The following is a 20,724-nucleotide window of genomic DNA, read 5'->3' as shown; positions in this document are numbered from 1 at the left end:
CTACCTAACCTAACCTTAACTACTTAGTTATTATGTGCATCTCTCTACTAACTAATATATATATATATATATATATATATATATATACACAAACACACACACACACACACACTAATATCCTTTGTGATGGAAAAGTCAATTTGATGAAAATTCATTGTCATAGCAAAATTTTGATTTACACCATAAACACATATATATAGCGATTTAGTTAGCTTTATAAGTACAATAAGCTTTAGTTTTGCATCAGCCAATACAATGAAAACAGTCATTATTAATATTCAGACATTTTAATGGTGGTTTTAAGTTGGCAATTTTTATGGCTGCCATTTTGTTTCATCACAATCCCTACTATTAAGTACTACCATACTTAATAATATACAGTTTTCATTGTGATATAATATACAATTTACCACTATAAGAAGTCTAGTCTTGTTTTTCAGCTTGGCTCTGTCCAGGGTTACAGCTAAGGGATGGAATTTCCTGAAACTGACCTTAATGACAAGTAATAAACAGTCATCATACTTATTTCTAGCCAAATTACATTTAACCCTTTTTGTGTTCTGAATTATAAACAATCACATATTGTGCTTATTGCCAAAAGTGGCTACAAATGCATCCAAGATTTCTTGAATAAAAAAATTATAAACTCTAATTACCTGTTCAGCTTTTGAGTTTGAATATTTTGAAGCTTGTTGTATTCTTCAATTTGCTGTTTCCTTTCCTTCCACATCCTAAGTCGTTCCCTATGATATTAATAAAACTTAAAATAATAAACCAACAAAATGGAAATATATTAGCAAAACTCTGTTCACACAAGTAACAAATAAATGAATATATCTACTGAAATTTTTGGTGTTCATTAGTCTCAAGAAAAGGTAAAGTTAAAATACTAGAAATCATAAATGGTAATAACTCAGGCAATTAAGGTCAAGTTAATACTTACTGCAAGAAATATTTAAATGCAAAGTTTTTGTTGTCAAAAAACAAAATGTTACTGTTTGTAAAATTATAAACAAAAGTGTGTTGAATTTATTTCAAAGAATTTCTAAAGTTTCTTGTATTATAATATTACATTAATAACTTGTATAATGTACAGTGTTGTTCTTGAGCTGATTTGGTGTCTGATTTGAGTTAATATTTTCCTACACTGGAAATATATTTCTGATAGATAAATACCTCCTCTCACTTAATAGCTTTTCTTGTTTAGTGCTGCCCTCTATATGCATACATTTTTTCACTTCCAACTAGCTTTGAAATTCCCACCTACCTACATTTCAACATGGTTCAGCTTTAATTGTTTCATACAAAAAAGTATATCATACTGAAATTTTTACAATATTTTGAAGCTTACTAAATCTAATTGTAAAGTAGATAGTAGATAACCTTGATCATTTCTTACATCTAATTTTGTAGGAAAGTTGCCTATTATGTAGACTAACCAATTTTATGAGAGAAGAATGACCCTGTTTCAACTGATTAAACTTATTAACCTGAGAGCTTGAGATGACTTTTGCTATTCATCTTTTAAGTTTCAAATAATTTTCAATAGAATTAAACAATAATTCACCACACTTTGCAAAGACATTCTACTGTAAGTGAACATAAAAATATAAATTTTGAAATTATGTTTTGTTTCAAGTTGCCCTACTTGGTAGTTTTATGTAAAAACTTTTAAGTCCATGAAATACTAGCTGAGTTTTTAAGCAACTTATCTAGATAATGGAAGTTAGGGTAAAAATTATGGTTTCTAGTGTGTGTATGTGAAAAACTGATGCAACAAACTAATAGGATCTATTTAATAAAATATCAGTCAAATTTTGCCACTTTTGAAAATGTTAATTACTTTTGTTTTGTACTACACATTCTGATCAAACTCGAAGTTGATATCTATAAAATAGAATTTAGTGGCACATCAATATCATCACTGAATGTTTGTAGTATAAACATAAGCATTAAAATATATCATGAATAATATTTATATGCAGTGATATTTTTGCTCACCATTAGCCTTGAGACTCCCACCTACTCAAGTTTCAATATGATTCAGCTGCATTGTAGCATGAAAATAAGTGTGACAACTCTCTACCAACAGGAGCATGACACACTTTCCTGTCACAGCTGGCTTCCCCTATATTGTAGAACCCAATCGTCCCTTCGAGATTTGGCAGAAAAGAAGTACTGGAAGTGTGAATGAAGAGTGGAAAGTGAGAGAAGAATAGGAAAATATTAACTTCCAATGTGATATCTCACCTCCATTCACACAATAGCTAGAATCCCATATTGGCTTGGTGGAAGGACTGATGCAAACTTTATTTAGATGATCACTCTTTGGAAGGTGCCAGAGAGTCTATAGAGTGTGACATCTCTTGTTAGAGGAACACACTTGTGGAAGACTGCACCACATCTGTACCAGGTATACTCTTTACCAACTATGGAAGTATGTGTAGCGAAATTGGGTGGAAAAGGGAAGTACACCCAGGAATGTATCTATTTTGGGTAGTTAAGCTCCTTTCCAAAATCAGGTCTCCCAGGAACCAACTTCCAGGAGATGGTAAGATGGGGGTTTCCCAGCCAACTAGTATAGTTTTCAGTTGGTCCGGAACCTTTACAAAATCAGTTCTCCCGGGAACTAACCAGCAGGAGATGATATGATGGGGTTCCCCGGCTGATTAGTTTGTTTAATATACAGATTGATGTGCCTCATGGTGTAGACTGGCTAGGGCATGTCAGACCATAATTGGTACGTCAACTTCAGTCCAAAACCAGGCAGCATCTGTTATTTAACATCCAGTCTGCAGTAAAAGGAGGGTCTTCCATTCTGCCTTCCCAGTCAGGGCACGTGTGCAGATTCACAACCAACACCAGTCACCCAGGAACCATGTCTCCAAGTGACATTAAGAAGGGAAGTGTCAATGTGGTGGTTTACTCAAATCCAAAACCAGACAGATTATATCTGGTTGCTGGTCCAGCTCCTTGCCACATCAGTTCACGCAAGTCTCAACCCACAGATGGTAGGCCAAGGGTTCCTCAGCCAACAAGAATAGCTGTAGGCTGTTCTAGCTCTTTGCCATACCAGAACTGCCACAGACTCCAGGAGAAGGTATGCCGGGGTTCTCTAGCCAAATACTAAATCTAATCATTTTGTCCATGGTAAGATGAAAGCTCCCTACCAACACATGTGTGAGGACTTTATATTGGCTGGTCCAGCTGTAATCCAACACCACTCGGGAACTGACACCCAGGCAGTGGTAGGATGAAGTGTCCCAGCCAGACGGGTGAACTGCATTTAAGTGGATCAACTCTAGTTCATGAATGAGGAGGAGGATCTACACCACCTATACACTGACAGAACACCACTGCCTTATTCCATTACACTGGGATTTAGTACATTCAGAAGGAAGCCTTCATGGTCCACCTTCACTTGTAGAAGGTGAGAATGTGTGTGTGTGGGGGGTGGGGTGGGGGGTGACCACGAAAAACTATTTTGAAAAGCAGGCCACTCCTGATTTATTCAATCGAAGGAGCAGCAGGATGGGCAGCAATCCCCTTTATTCATGGTAGTTTTCATGAGTTCAGTCTGGAATGGGCATATTTATGATGCAATATACTGTTACGTGAATCTACTAGTGATCTTGTGGAACTATCAATATCGACAGTGTGTGTTATAGGCCATATTTTTTATAATTATGTTGGCTGGTCCATCTCCATTCCCAAGATAAGGTGGGGGTACTACAGCCAATAGAAAATCTTGACTGGTCCAGCTCCATATGATACAAGAACTCCTGGGTCTCAACTCGCAGGAGGTGCTATGCCTGGGAATTCCCCTGTCAGTAAGAATTTGTTTTGGTTTTGTGAAAAACCGTACAGTGCAGATTTTGTGGCTGGTCCAGCTTCTTGCCACACCAAATCTCTTGGGAAGCATCCAGCAGTAGATGGTATGCTGGAGTTTTCCCAGCCTATAACTATACCTGGACAGTGAGCAGGGTCCAATTTAGAAGAGAGTGTGACCCTGTAAGGGAAAAGAAATATATAAAAAACAAACAAAGGTGTAGTATGGTACCTATCTATGGATTAAGTATACCTGCAAATTTTTTTGCAAAATTCTTTCTCCTTCCGGAAATAGAAACATTTGAATTTTAGCAAAATTTGGTCAAAAATTGCTTGTGATGGCCATTTTGGAGTTTCACAAATACCCTATGCCATTGTAATTAATTTCATAATTTTATTGAAATTGGGCCAGTATTTTTCCTCCCCTTATTCAAGTATAATGAATCCAAATATAGAAACAGCTTTTACTTATATCCTAAAACACCCCCCCCCCCAGTTACCCTTTAAACCCCCTACTATAGAACTTTTAAACAGTTACGAAAGGGTTCATACCCTGTTTTTTGAAATTATTGAAATCCAATATTTGACAAACTTATCAACACCAAATTTGGAGCAGATACTCTTCAAACCATGTAGTTTACTATATTAAAAACCTGAGATGTTTTTTCCCCTTGTTCCAAAGTAACAGTCCTCTGAAAATTGACTAAATTATAAAGAGGATATGCCTAAATTCTATTTCACATGATATATTGATAATTGCTGTACAATTTCAAAGAGTGCTTAAAACTACATTGAGATTTATTCTATAATAAAACTGAATATTATCTACATAAGCTACAGAAGATTGATGAAGTTCTAAAGTCAGTTTTAATGCTCCAACCTACAAGTTTTTGGACTGAACATCTTTAAATCTGGTCAATGATCTCCTTTTTTTTCAGAAACTCGTCAATCTTTTTTATATCAATCTCCCACAAATGGTATTGATGACTAGTTGCTGTTACAGGTGCATTTATTGTGCAAAGAATGTGTGTTTCTGGTAGAAAGCAAGTATCCTCTCTCCTTGGCCACAAATAGGGTCTGGCTGGATAAGTTGGATGCATAACTTTTACAAGAATATCCCTATTTTCAATTTCAACTTCATCAACAAGTCCAACCCTGTACTTCTCATCATAATTGAAAAGAACAAAGTCGGACTTCTTTATCTCTTCAGAAGGAATTTGGTCAATGCTTTTCCCTAAAACCAGGTCAAATGTAAGTGTAAACTCCTCATCAGAAAAGACATGCATCACACCAATGACGCTATTTAATAGTGGTATACATTGGTGGAAACTTCGAGTTACAGGCAATGTGTTACTTTGCTCAAATCTTTCTTCCACACTCTCAGTCATCTCATCTTGTGAGATAAAGAATGTTATTACCCTTTAATTTCATCTCTGCAAAACTTGAAAACTTCCCTTGCTGATAAGATTTGGTTTGATACGGGTCTTTGAAGACTGGCCCTTGCAATTAAGCATTTAATTGTTCCTCCAAGACCGTCACAAGGCAATTTACTATGTGATGTGGCAAAAAAGTTCCAAATACAATTTACTCCAAAATCACTCTGATGAAGGCACAAATTAATGACATTTTTGCAGTTTTTATATTGTCCCACGCAACTGTCACTAAAATAGTGCACCATCTTAACTTTACCAGTAATCTCCTTCTTGATGTAGTTGATAGTTTGGCTTATGACTCTATAAAGAAAGCCTACATCATGAGTGAAGTCGTCTGAAACAAAACAAATGGAAACTTCCTTCAATTCACCTCCTGTTCTGTGATACAAGACAATAGGATGCAAAGTGCATGATTGTTGATTCCAATGATAACTTTACACCTTGTCTCGTATCACAAATTTATAATTTTCGGCAAAGTTGCCCAATACCAATGCATCATCATCGTGCAACTCCTTCTTTACATTTCTCAAAACCTTTGTTTGTGCTTTAGCAATAAAAGAGTGTACCTTTATATAATCTAACTTGTCAATTAGCTGGTCAATAAATTTGTTCACTATCAACGAGACAGCAATTAACTGCGACCTGTCAACCGTCATTTATTGTTGAAACCTTATCTCCTCCTCTTCAAATTCATCTCTTTCTCCTCTTACTGCTCCATCATTATCAGAAAGTTTTTCTTCAATATAAGCTCTCAGATTTTGAATACCTGGACATCTGTCACAATGATGAAGCATACATTCTTTCTTATCTCGGTTACAAACAATCATATTGATGAGTTCATAGTAGGACTTATCTAATTTGACTGCATTCAACATCAAAATGATGTTCTGATGCATGGTACAGATGCAAACTAAATGGGTCCCAGAAGAGCCAACAAGTACACAACATTTCAGCCTGAGGCTACAAAATTTTGAAAATCCTATGTTTAATATGGGATTTTTTTCTTTAAATGCCATGTAAAGTTTTCTAAGTCCACTTAAGAGAAGCTGCTTTTTCATATGGACATTCTTCCGAAGGCTTACAAAGTCCTTTTTGCCCAGCATCTGTTGACTATACTCATCGTCACAGTAGAATGCTGTAATAATTTTTTCAGTTTCTTTCGACACTGTTTTCCCGTTTCCTGGTAACTCCATAATTCCTTTCTCCGCAGCTAATTTCCTGGCCTGCCAAGCCATATATTTTGAAACATTAAACATTTCATGAGTTTTCTTGATCGACCAAGAAGATGGCATCATTGTCAATATTTGTAAGTAAAAGGTGATTCCATATTTGGATTCATTATACTTGAATTAGGGGAAGGGAAAATCTTGGCTCAATTTCAATAAAATTATGAAAATAATTACAATGGCATATGGCATTTGCACAAATCCAAAATGGCCACCACAAGCAATTTTTGACCAAATTTTGCTAAAATTCAAATGTTTCTATTTCCGGAAGGTTTGTTTGTTTTTGAATTTTGCGCAAAGCTGCATGAGGGCTATCTGCACTAGCCGTCCCTAATTAAATGTTTGGTGGGACGGGGATTAAAACCCGCGACCCCCAGATTACGAGTCAAGCTCCTTAACCACCTGAGAAAGGAATGTCAAGTCTGAACTTGGAAGATAGAACTGGCTGCAAAATGGACTCTAACTCCCATTGAAAAAATGTTTGGTGGGACGGGGATTAAAACCCGCGACCCCCAGATTACGAGTCAAGCTCCTTAACCACCTGAGAAAGGAATGTCAAGTCTGAACTTGGAAGATAGAACTGGCTGCAAAATGGACTCTAACTCCCATTGAAAAACCAAGATTTCCCCAGCCAAAAGTGTAGAGCCTGCAGCCTGAAACACAGCAGGTTAAAGTCTGTATGATTTGTCACTACAGAAGTAGTTGTAGTGATATGAAATTCAGAAGTCATGTTCAACTAGAGTGAAGTTCGAAATTAAGAAACTACAGTTAGTGTATAACTGTTTAAAATAAACTAAAAAATACCTAAGTTCTTTAATAAACAGCATGAAACAAATTAAATTAAAATTAAAGTGGAAGCACAAGCAAAAATTTTAACACATCTAAACACTACTGTGCTAAATTGAGAAGTGACGATTGAGTTCTACAATATAGAGGGAGGCAGTTGCAACAGGAGTGTTGAGCTCCTACTGGTGGAGGGTTGTCACATGCTACAATGCAGCCAAGCCACATTGAAACATGAGAAGTTTCAAGGCTAGTGGCAAGCAAAAACATATGCACATATAGAGGGCAGCAATGAACAAGAAAAAAGCAATTATGTGAGAGAGGTAAGATATCATATCAGAACTTAAAATTATTAAAGATGAATTATAAAGCTTATATCTATACTACAAACATATTCACTGATGATATTGATGTGCCATTAAATTCTGTTTTATAAATATCAAATATAAATAAAATAGATATAAGAAGAGATCACAGTTATCTACTTTTTCAACAAAATTTAGGCATTCAAGTAAGCTTCTGCAAAATCAGATATCTGATATTTATATGAAATATATTTTGTTTTGTCGAAACAATTAAAAATGGTTGCTTTGTTGTACATCTTGATTAATGAATTTTATATCTTCATTATTTCTTGTAAAACTTTCCAAGAAAGCTTTTATTCTATAAAACTAAATTTTATCCGTGTTTCAATTAAAAAGCCACTGGCATAAAGTAAAAATAATTTTACTGTATCAAAGTTATAAACAAGCCAACATTTTTTAAAAATTTTTAAGTAATCAGATGGTTTTGTTCAGTATATTCAATAAGTTTCAAGCCAGCTTTATATTAATTTATATATATTCTTTAACATATATTTTTTGGTGATTTTCTTTGCATATTGAAGTAGTTACTTAGATTGATAAGACCTATTGTAAAAATGATCTAACATACATTGGTCAAGTAAAATATGATCTAACTAAGCCTAACAGTTCTCTATCTTATCTTGTTTCATACTGTTTCAAACTTGTTTCATACTGCAATATAAAAAGTTAACATTGTCTTAAATCAAAAATGTATTTCCAATAATACTTACCTCCTCTCACACTACAGCTATTACTTGACTGCTAGGGTCCCTTTCTTTGCCTATCTAAACACTGGTCTGATTTTCACTAGCCTGCTCCAGTCTTTTATTCCCCACTTAATTGCCCTTAGCAATATCTGTCTCGTGACACTTTCCACCTACATCAATGTGCCCTCTATCTCGGTACTGAATATAAACACCTTCTCCTGATAATATTATCACTTTTTTGAGAGTGACCCAATCTACAGCATCTAACATCAGCTCTTAGGGGGGAGGAAAGGTGAGAGAGTGTGAATGGAGGTAAGTATTTTTGATTTAAGGAAATAATAATTTCCAAAACATACATATCTCCACTCACACTACTGATAGAATCCAACATTGATAAGGTAGAGGGTCCAGTGAGGGCATAATCCATATAGAATGCATCTGCGTAGATCATGGGTGTGCCAATAGGAGATTAGCACCCCTATTGGAGGAACCCCACTGCATCCAGAAAGGTATGCCCTTCACCTGGACCTAAATCATGCAATTCAAGTGGAATGTGATATGACGCGTCATCACTATAGGCCAGACACCAGCCAGATAGATGAAGTTCCACTGCTCAAGGTTGGGATTATAGAGCCATGATTCCTTAATTCCACAATGGGGGCAAGTGCATTTGAACCGCAATATATATATATTTGTAAGTGGATTCCAACATGTAGATATAGAGTGATGTGCTCCAAGCCACCGAAATCACAATGAGAAGGTAAGCAACACCAAAGTGGACAAACTCTCTCCTCAACTTGAAGAAGTCTGAAAGGCAACACCCCAAACTCGGAATGATGGGATCCTGTATTCCATACTCAACCTGAGGAAACAGAACTCATCCAATCTGGAATTATGAACACTCATCCTCACTCCCCAACCACGTAGGCAAGGTAAATTCAACTTTCCCATGGAATTGTGGGGAGGGCGTGGAACAAACTGTGCTCAGCCAAGGACCCAGGATGAGGCCACTCTGTATTCAAAATTGTGAGTAGACCATGGACCCTCTTCCACGTACTGAACCAATATTGATAATAAAAAAAAGAGACACATTTAACCCAACTGGATAGCCAAGTGTCAAACCTGAAACATTATTATAAGTAGGCTCCTGCTTAAGCTGGTGCCTCTCCTACTGATATCCAGGAAAAAACATCCAGGAACCCAGGTAGTAGGGCCCCCCAACTTTGCCCTCTTCTCCAAGAGTGGAGGAATTCACTCTAACACTCTGGAGGAAGAGCCTCAATCCACCATCCCAGCAATTGAAAACTGGGTGTGATAAAAACTCCCTAGCTCTACTAGTAGAATCTGGGGGAATGTGCATTGAGGAGTTCTGAGGAACAGTGCAATAGGTGAACCATGTTTCCTAAGTTTTTAAAATCATATGACCCTGATTTATTCAATCCAATGATGGCAGGGACAGTCATGATCCCCTTATGCTTCACTTATGATAATCCATAGGTGGTCTTATGGGACACCTTATTTCTATGGAGCCTGTTGCAACTTAGATAAAATATATTGAATTAGTGGTTGCTAGTGCAGAACTGGTTTGATAAAAGCACACCTGCCTGGGCAACACTTACTACTGAGTGGGATCCTGAAAGGTAGCAATGAAAATACTCACCCCCTGTATAAACTAGTCGAAGCGGTTAAGATAACTACAGTGGGTAGGCAAAAACCCCCTCAGATGAAGATATTACCAGATCATGCATATAATGTGAGATAAAAGTATTGGGGGAGGTCCACATACCCATCCACACAATGTCCTCCAGCAGGCAATTCATCTCACTACGAATAAGATCACTGACAGTCTCATCCAAGAGTAACCCCCACCCCTCCCGATTGTTGTGCAACATTAGATATCAGAAGTGGGATATGAGAGACCTTATTTGCCTCCATGCTGAAAATAATAATCAGGGAATTCATACTGTAAATTGGCTTGTCAATTGGTATTTTATATTTTTTCATGAAAATCAACTAGGTAACACAGAGATAGAGGGCACATTATATAAGTGTAGTGTCACCAGACACATATTGCCAAGGTCAATTAATTGGGGAATAAAAAACTGGAGCAGGTGAGTGAAAATCAGACCAGTGCTTCGATAGGCAAAGGAAGAGACCCTAGCAGTCAAGTAATAGCTGAAGTTATACATAAAATTAAATACAACTTTTTTAGTTAAGATAACAAGATAACTTTTAAGTTGTTTAATGTCTGAAAGAATGATTACAAGTTATTTTCTATAACTTTTTAATTCAGTGATGCAATTTTTTTTGGGGGAAGGATGCACCCAGCCAGGTATTGAATAATATTCAAAGCCCCATTTTCTTTGTGATCTGCAACAGTATTTCTCTATTGTTTTACACCTCAAGACACACTTACTTAATTGGCACAACAGTAAAGGCCTACATATGCAGGTGATGACTTGTTAGTTTAGGAGAGTCACAGTTGTCCGAGCCCACAGCAGCCCATAACTTTGTATTTCACAGTCTACTTGTTGGAAATTACTAATCTAATAGGCAGTGTTAAAAAATATGCCATTCAGTATTTATATTAAGTATACAGTATAAAATTGCTCATTGTGAATAATCTGAAATGACATAATCAGAAGCACAACTATACAGTATATATACTTGATTTTTAAGAATGGTAACAGATTAGGTATAAACAGTTTTAACAATGATCAAAGGTACTTACTTGACAGGTAGGTTTTTAGGAATTGGATCCAATGGGATATGCATGCTAGAACCTAGATGTACAGCCGTCTCTGCTTTGATCAAATCAGAACCAATCTTAGTACAGTTTGCTGAAGGGATATGCATTCCCTGATTTTTTGGCTTTGAATTTCTTTTGATACTAGAAATTCCAACTAATGCTCCATTACCACCACCAGGTTTAGGAGGTGTCATTCTTACATGTTGTGTTTTTGAATTACACCTTTGTGCCTTTATTCCTGCTTTTTTTTTAGTTTCTAACTGAGCAGAACCCTTGTGGTTAATGTTTTCTTTCTTTCCTCTTTTATCACTAGTTTGTTTATCATATGTGGAAGATCTTCGTCTTTTCACTGAAGTTAAAGAACTTTTACAGGAAAACTCATTTATTTGGTATTTATTAGAGTTTTCAGCATTCAATTCTTGGTTTTGCTTTTCATAAGTTGAAAGTCTTTGTCTCTTCTTTGATGATGAAGCCAATTCATGTTGAAACACTTTATCTTTTGATTCTTCAGAAGAGTTAATTAATATTGTATTTTTTTCAAAAGTAGATGTTCTGCGTCGTTTCTTGGAATTAGAGCTGCTTATATTATCATTAGTCAGGTACACAGTGTCTTTATTTTCTGCACCTTGAGTACTTAGATTAGGGCTTGACAACTCTGCTGCTGCAACTTCAGGCAAATTAATATCTAAATGTACATTCTTATCATTTATATCTGCTTTATCACAAATAGTAAATGATTCATTTTTTTTATGTTTTGAAGAATTTCTCTTTATCTTCTTATCATCAGTTGAATGATCAAATTCAGATTCCTTGGTCATAAAAGCACACTTACTATTCTTCAGAACTAGTGGGTTTCTTTGGTTCTGATTAATGCAAGATTTATTCTTCTGATACCTGTGAAAGTAAGAAAAATTTTTTAAAGTAGTGAAGATAAATATATGTACCAGTTCAAATAACTGAGTGAATAAAACATTCAAGGCCTTTTAAATACAATAATACTGATCAATCACAAAAACAATGCCATGATGTGTCAAACATAAAGTCAAAGTAATTTTTTAAACAATGATCTACAAAAATACAACAATTAAAATGAGAAACAGAAGACAAACAAAATTCTAGGAAATAAGAAAATACTCAGGAAAACTAAAAATTACAAGGTGTTTAGGACCTTGAAAAAAAATTGTTTTTCAAGGCCATGTACAAACCTGCAATTAATTCTTGTAACTATACTTTAAGTATGGACTCGATTTTCTCATCTTAACAGGTTCTTTAATTTCACAAAATACTCAGTTGTCTGAGGACAATGAGCAAAGAAAAATTATGTTGTAGGAGAAATCCAAAATTGCACATGGGAAAATACTCAGAAAAAAAATAAGTATCTAAAGAACTTTGACAAATTGTTTTTCAAGACTCTGCATAACCCCTGCAAATAATCCTCATAACTATATTTCAAGTCCTGTACTTGATTTTCTCATCTGAAAAGGTAATTAATATTGTTTAAACTTAGAGTAAACCGGCCCAAAACTTTCTGATGTGCTACACCTGAAGAACAGAGAAATATTCATCAAGTAAAGTTGATACAGTAATGTTTAATAAAAAAAATGATACACGTACCAATTCAAAATGCTAAGAATATGGTATTTCGTTATATGAAGGAAAAACTTTTTGTAGAAATAATAAAATTTTCCACGATATAAACATAGTCTAAAATCTAATTGTAAATGAAATTGTTTTATAACACTTTCTGTGAAGACAGTAACCAACAGATATAAAAAAATACAAGCTTCAAACAAGCATGAAGAAATGCATTGTTGCATATCACTAAGCATTGTGCACAAAGTGAAAAGTTCAAATATTTTGTATATATTAATATCTACAAACAAAACAAAGTTAATGTGATAAATGAAAATGATTTTTAAAGCACAATATATTTCTAATCCATTATAATTTGATAATCTTTAGTATTTTGCTACTGATAAGTTTTGTTGAATAATTTTATATAAGCTGTATTTGCACTGACATATTACTTAATTGTACATAGTAATACATACCTAGCCTTCATTATAATTTAGTTTTGCATTGAAAGTCACAGTTTATTAATGTCTAAAAATTTTAGTTATCATTTCATGCCCCCATTTTAACCTATGGATGAAACTTTAAGGCTGTTTCGATTGGTTTGGAATTGTATGGGCTCAGTATGATCCCGAACTAAACAATTACCTATATTATGAACATAATAGTAGGGATAGTATTGTAGTTATTATTTCAGTACTGTCTTATTAACATTTTATCTTTTAATAATTCAGGGCTGTTGTAAAGAAAAGGCTGAGTTTTTCAGAGTAAAAATAATAATTTTGATTTTTGTATAAATAATATTACAAAATAATGTACATGTAACATAATTATTTCTGCATAGAAAGTCACCACTCGGTCCTTATGCAGTAAAATCTTTTATGCATAGATTTTGTTTGGTTTCTTTAGTTAAAGGTAAAACAAAGGATACTCTAGTCTCATATTTTATTATGTATGTCAATATATTTCCTAATACCTGCTATCTAAAACTCAGTTGTAAAAGTTTGAATGAGTTCAAATATAACCAATCTTCTATTGAACTTAACTGATCTGTTGTTTTGGGCAAAAAAAATAATAGAGGAATTGATAAAATATTTATTCTTTGCATAGCTTTTATTCTTTTATGTTAAACATTAGAAATTAATGTAAAATATAAAATAACCTCAAAGATATATATTTAATTGCATTATAACATTATAGAAGACAGTGTTGGGTCAAATAGACAAACTTTCAATATAAAACTAAATGATTCATGTACCACTCCCAAAACATGCTACAAATAAATTTTGTACAGATATGCAAAAGGGATTGTGTGAAAAAGTAATTTATCCAGCTGTTACTGATGTTGTGATAATTTTTAAATGTAGTGTATATATGTATGTAGTTTATTTTGTCACTACTCATTTTTCATCCAGTACTCAGCTTATCTTTTAATTACATTTTTGATCTTGTTCCTCTCTGGATAAAAATAGTTATGGTTTACAATTACACAAGTTTTTCTTTAAAACAATCTATAAAGTGCAGGACAATAAAGCATTGCATAAAAAAATATGCATCAGCCAGTAAAAATTGTAAATCCATTTGAATGGTGGTACCAGCATGAAAATCAATTGTCTCACATCAGTAAGCTAGCAAAATGTTTACCGATCATGTCACCAACATCAGTACTGAGTGAGAGGGTTTTTATCAACTGCAGGCTAGGCATAAATGAAAAACCAAAATTCAACACAAAGGAAAATGTAAATTTGATTAATCCTGTGATCTGTATTAGCTCCACAACATGACACTGACAGTTCTTAAACTTTACTGATCTATTTAGCTGGTTCATGAATGACGAGTAACTGATTAGAAAATTACAAATTGACACACCTAATTCCTATGGTAAATTACCAACCGTAGATATGGTTCCCACACCTTGGACAGAATGAAATTGCCTGACTTTTCTCTCACCAAAATATATTATTCTCTGACCATTTGATCAATGCTTATAATGTATCATTGTACTAATACCTATAATAATGTGTAAAACTGCAAAACATTATTTATGTATTATTTAATAAAGATAAAAAAGACTATGTTAAATCATAATTTGCTTAATGTCATCTTGCAAAGTTTCAATATTATTGGTCATACTGTTCTAGAATTACTGATACATTGTCAGAATATGCACAATAAAGGCACTTTTTATCCATTTGTTTATGATATTGCATACTGATAACAATTCTTAATATTAATCTAAATCACAAAAATTTTATTGCAGCATAAACAACACTATATATTTTAACATGTGATTATTACACTTTGATTTTCAAAGAAAGAATATGTTATATGTTGTAAAATAGAATACCCTTTAACATGTATACTTTTCAAATGTCAAATATTTATTGAAGCAATGTTTTTGGTGTTCATACATGCACAAACTTTCAGATGCTAACCATAAACTGCAGTATATTCATAAAACAACTGCACATTACCAAAATCATCCAGAGCACACTGTATTATTATTATTATTATTTTTGTTTGTGCTTTGAAACTTTGCATATCAAGTTCATCTAGATCAACAGTATTAAAATTATTTATTTGTATAATATTTTCAGATTTACAAAACTTTTGTTCATTTATAAGATCACCAGGTGAAACTTACAAATAGCAAATTATACATAGAGGACATCCATACATGGATTCATCCTTGTTGATAAAACACCCACTATGTTTAAAGTTGCATTATAATACATTGCCATAGCATAATACATACTCATAGCATATATGGTAACTGGCACAGACAGAAATATGTTTGTCACTGATAGTGATATGGCATTACAATATTACACCATTCAAGTGTCAAGTATTTCATTTTGTTTTTACATAATATTAAATAAAAACTGCTACTAAGTTAAACTGTTACTAAAACTACTCATTATTTTTTATTATGGTATGACTCTTGGATTCAGACACAATGACACATTTAACCTAAATGTTGTACTGTTAGAGATGAAATTTTGTACAGAAATTAGTCTTGTCCCACAAGTAGCTTTCTCAAAACTTCATACTGTTTGTAAGTGGGTACCTCTTAAAAATCAAATAGGTAAACATGATGTATTCAGCCATTCACTGGCATAAATTAAACTGTTTCTACAAAGTTTCATAGACAACAAATAGCACCACATTCTCCAAAACCCTTAAATGTACCAAATTTTTAGTTACTGTCAATGAAACATTATATATTTAAATCATTTTTAAATTTTCTCCCAAATGTTGTTACTAACAAATTACTGATATTATACATCGCAATCCATATTCTGCTTTATACAAGTTTCTGAAGTTGTACTACACATCATGATGTTTGTTTCGTAATAAATTAAAATTTGTTGATTAAATACAAGTTTAGATATAAAATAGAATGAAAACTAACCAAAACCGTGTTCTGTCTTTGAACTGTCAAACTTTACTGAAATAATCAAATTGTTTTCATTTTGACATTTTTCCAACACCAATATGTTAATTACATAATATACCCAGGATGTTGCTTCTATGACTACTGACATAGGGACTAGTTTATCAATGCAATAGAAATTGGTAAGACCATAAAATATGTATATTGACATGCTAAATGCACCAGAATTAACCTGTGTGCAAACATCACTATCACATGAGAATCACTGAATTTTTTCAGTTTTTGCCTATAAAATGACCCAATGCTTCCAAGGCTGGAAACACAAAATTTCACTACTTTTCTCAGAGTCACTGACTTCTCAGTCATGAATAGATGAAGTTGTAAATTGATTCTATATAGTATTAATTTTTTGGTGAGGAATAGGAATCTCTGTGCATCACAAACATCAAGCATAATTTAAAATAATAAAAATACTTTTTTCTTGTTCAGTAGGTTTTAAATTTCATAGTATCAATACATATTTAAAAAAATGCAAAAATAAATTACCTTTAAAAGTTTTATAAAAACTAGAAAATGACAGAGATTACAGATTAATTGACAGAGACAACAGACCTGTTTTGTAAATAACCAATTCACTTAAAATTCAAAATTTTAAAATCATTCTTGAACCAGTCACATTAAGATATAATGTAATTACCATTATGGCTGAAAATACTGATAATAAAAAGTGTACTCAACTATTAAATCAGTGTTCTAACTATTATGAGTTTTTGTTTTATGACAATGCAAGTTCCTAGTTAGACTAGTATATTAAATTAGCTATTGTACTAATTTACTAAGTTACCGTTAGTTCTGATTTATGTGGGTAGCTTAATTTAATCAGAAGTTCTTAATAATAATAACAAAACATTAGTTTGACTTGTTTACCAACTCAAAAAATATTCATAAAAAAAAATTATTACGGCAGCTGCAAAATGCATGTAATGTATAACATCTTAATGTAAAACATCTTAGTTGCCCTCAGAGACTGACAAGACTGCACAATAAAAACAATGAACTTAGTATCATGTACATATCCAACAGTTGAAAATAAGCTAAAGCTACTTTTATGCCAATTTTTTTGCAGGTAGCACTGTTTTAACTTTCTTATATTAAATGAGAATATGGCTAGATTTGTCAAAATGAAAATGTTCTACAGAAACTGGAACAAAAAAAGATTAGATCAGCCTTGCATACAGTACGGCTATAAACTAATAACAATCAAATATCCACCACACTATCATTCTAGCTCATGAAAACTAAAATAATATAGTTTTATGAATAAAATGTATTATAGCTTAGTGGTTCTCAATCTGTTGTCCTAGGACTCTCTTCAAGGAATTCATGAAAAGGTTGTATAATTATGGAATAATTGCTGATATGTAAAAAAGATAAGTTTGTCTGAAAACAACAACAAAAAAAGACTGAAATCCACTGTCTTAGGTTTATGTTGTTCACTCACATTTGTTGTGAATACATCCGTCTTTTTTCCCATGCTGATAATGGCCTTGTTGAAGCATTTTTTTCAGATGAGGCTTTTGGGTGATTTCTTTCCATTGTTCTATTGCCTGCACAAAATATTACACATACACTTAGATATACAAAATTTAAAGTATACATATATCATAAACACTATGCTGGCCACTAACATTTATGACGAACAATATTATAATGTAAATCAACAGTGTTGTTTACAAATTTTTGTTAATTTGAAGGACTGGCTTAGTTACTCAACAAAAGTGTTTAAATTTTCAAGCAATACAAAGTTTTAAATTTTACAAGCAGTTCAAAATACCACTTTTCTTAAGGCTTGTCTTAGTTTACCTGATGATAATCAATCTTTCTGGCCAAATTCCACTGAATATTTTGTAAATCACACTAAAAAACAGAAAGACACAGCCAGATGTGTGTTAAAAAATTGACATGTAACATACTTTCAACAAGTTTGGGTCTATTACTATAATTCATAATTGTGAAAGAAATATACAGTGTATATTAAAATGTACTGTTATAAGTCCATTTCTTACACATATTTCTTTGTTTTCAATGAATTAATCTTGAATAACTGGCCCATATTATGGCTGATATGCTATAAAATATTATTTCATCACAGACAAATACAGTTAATAAAGAAAGAGTTATAGAAATTTTGACCCGATCTTAATATGTCACTTACCAAATCCTTGACTGATTTTTTTTTTTCTTATGAGATATGGTTAGATTCAAATAACATATTTTCAGTGTGGGTCCCATATATACTGTAATTGTTTAAGTCAGATGCATTTGCAAATCACTTGTGACACCAAAACATTTTTTTTTCCCCAGTAAGTTCAGCAGCAAAAATGCAAGCTTATTAAATTATAATAATCACACATCCAAACCACATATAAAGATGTAGATAAATGATACTAACTATACAAACAGATTGTAGGTACTGAATCTGTTAAGGTTCATTCATCAGGTTAAATCTTGAGTTGCTATCAAATGTCAGTTTGACAATATACCTTTGGATTTAATTTACATAATTTCCTCCGGGAGATTTGTATGTCTGTTGTTGTAAAATAGGATTGAGAAAACTGTTGCAGAAAAGTTTGGATACTGTAAAGTTTGTATTTCATACACAAACAAGTAATAATTATAATTTACAGAATATCATTACACATGTTAAGTAACAAAATATACAAAAAACAACTTATAAATATAAAACACTTTGATTTTTACCATTAATTTGAAGCTAACCCAGCTACGTATCCATCAATGACAAACAAGTAATATAATTTTCAAAAATAGATTAATAAGCCAGGATATGGGAGATTTGGGCAAATTGTGCAAATGTTATACATGCTATTGCTACTGCATAAAATGAAATACTACAATACTAATCGAAGATTCGAACCTACAAAACAACTTGCACTAAATTTAGAAGAATAAAAATTCCAAATTCTATTACTAATACTAGTATTAGTGCTAGACTAATACTAATAATTAGTAATTCAAATGGTGACAAGCTTGAGAGATATAAAACTTCCGTCAAGCCATAAAAGCCTAACTGGCTAACGTTAAAAATAAAAGTAAATATTAATATTATTAGGCCTAATTTAGTAATTATTATAAACAGTGACACTAGTAAACGGAAATGGAACAACTTTTTCAACAAGTTAATAGAATTAGAAGTAGGATTGAAACAGGTTATTTTGGCAGTTAATGAGTTATGGCTACCTTACCAAACTTTAACAATAGTGATAAATAATTTAAATTTCATCTTTTTGAGGTTGTTAGTCTTAGTGGCACTATAATTTTGTATTTGTACTGTTAGTGTTACTAGTACTAGTAGTAGTAGCAACTTGCAAGTAACAGTAAGTTACTGAGTAACAGAAATTTTAAACTTACGCTATTCACAATTATTTACTGCTGCGTGAACTAAAAATGTAAACATATTTTACCATAAACGTCTTCTCGGTTCTCTAAAGATATAATGACTGATTACCTAGATTATCGATAGTTCTTCGAAAACAATTCGATCGTTTGGAAAAGTTTTTATTTTCCAAGATAACTGATCTTCCTCTGTTTCGTGAGGGTGCCATTTCTTGCTGAATTTAAGTTTTCCCACGCTTAATTTCCTGAGCTATGATTGGTTTAAACATATTCGTTTGCTGTTCTGATTGGTTATTTCGTGTTGATACTTTGTCAACCTGGTACACTCACGCACAAAATACAGTTTTTTGTTTGTTTGGGGTTAGGCACAAAGCTACACAATGGGCTATCTGTGATGTGCCCACCACGGGTATCGAAACCACGTTTTTAGCGTTATAAGCCTTCAGACAACTGCTGTGCCACTGGGGGATAGAAATATAAATAATTACAGTATAAGTCTTACACAAAAGCTATACTTTCACACTTAAAAAAATTGTAAATTATAGTGTGATATCACACAAATTACCTATCGTTTGATATATGTACATATAACACAGGTAAATCCAAGTTTATAAAAAATTTAGTCTCATCATCACGTAGATGCAGTCTTCAAATAATCAAAAACACAATTGCTATACATTTGGAATTGTATTTGTTCTCCAGCCTTGACAGCTACTTTTGAGATTTTGCGATAAAGATCGAAGAATTGATGACAATACATAATCTAAATAATTTGAATTAGTGGTGCTTTGTATAAAACAGTACCAGGTTTTTTATTTGTTTGTTTGTTTGTGTTTAAGCACAAAGCTAAACAAAGCAGACATGGATCTACTATTTTCAGTTAGGATGAGTTTGCTATAAACCAGTGTTTTTCGACGCCTAGCCTGTCACGTGTGAAACACCTTGCTGGTCAGTGAGATTTCACTTAAACAAATAAACAAACAAAAACCTACAGAATATTCATATATAAAACGTAATAGTTTTTTAATTGTACTTGTACTTTAGTAGTCTACAAAAGTTAATGAAGGCAGCGAGCTGGCCCCTGGTATCGAAAAGGTTGAGTAAAGCACAAAACTTCTCAATGGGCTATCTTCCCATCCCAGGTATCGAAATAAGATTTTTAGCGTTATAGGCCCATTGACTTATCGCTGGGCCACATGGAGACAGGCTGACAGGCCGATTTTAGACAAAGTAGATCACCGTAAACAAATTCTTATTTAGAAGAGTTTGCATAC

General features: G+C 33.1%; 1 protein-coding gene across 1 annotated transcript in view; it reads right to left on the bottom strand.

Moving 5' to 3' along the window:
* LOC106461814 (cytoskeleton-associated protein 2-like) overlaps positions 1–19,651 on the bottom strand; it is a 43,771-nt gene extending 24,120 nt beyond the window's left edge. Inside the window, exons 1-4 of the mRNA XM_022388892.1 lie at positions 19,563–19,651; positions 17,538–17,643; positions 11,053–11,964; positions 657–743 (exon numbers count right to left, since the gene is read on the bottom strand). Of these exons, the coding sequence (XP_022244600.1) occupies positions 657–743; positions 11,053–11,964; positions 17,538–17,632 (1,094 nt within the window). The 5' untranslated portion in view covers positions 17,633–17,643; positions 19,563–19,651. The remainder of the gene's footprint in view (positions 1–656; positions 744–11,052; positions 11,965–17,537; positions 17,644–19,562) is intronic.
* Positions 19,652–20,724: the final 1,073 nt, after the last annotated feature.

The sequence above is a fragment of the Limulus polyphemus genome, unplaced genomic scaffold, assembly GCF_000517525.1.
Source record: "Limulus polyphemus unplaced genomic scaffold, Limulus_polyphemus-2.1.2 Scaffold1037, whole genome shotgun sequence".
Lineage (NCBI taxonomy): Eukaryota > Metazoa > Arthropoda > Merostomata > Xiphosura > Limulidae > Limulus > Limulus polyphemus.
Note: the sequence above shows the minus strand (reverse complement) of the source record. Positions and strands in the feature narration are given on the sequence as shown.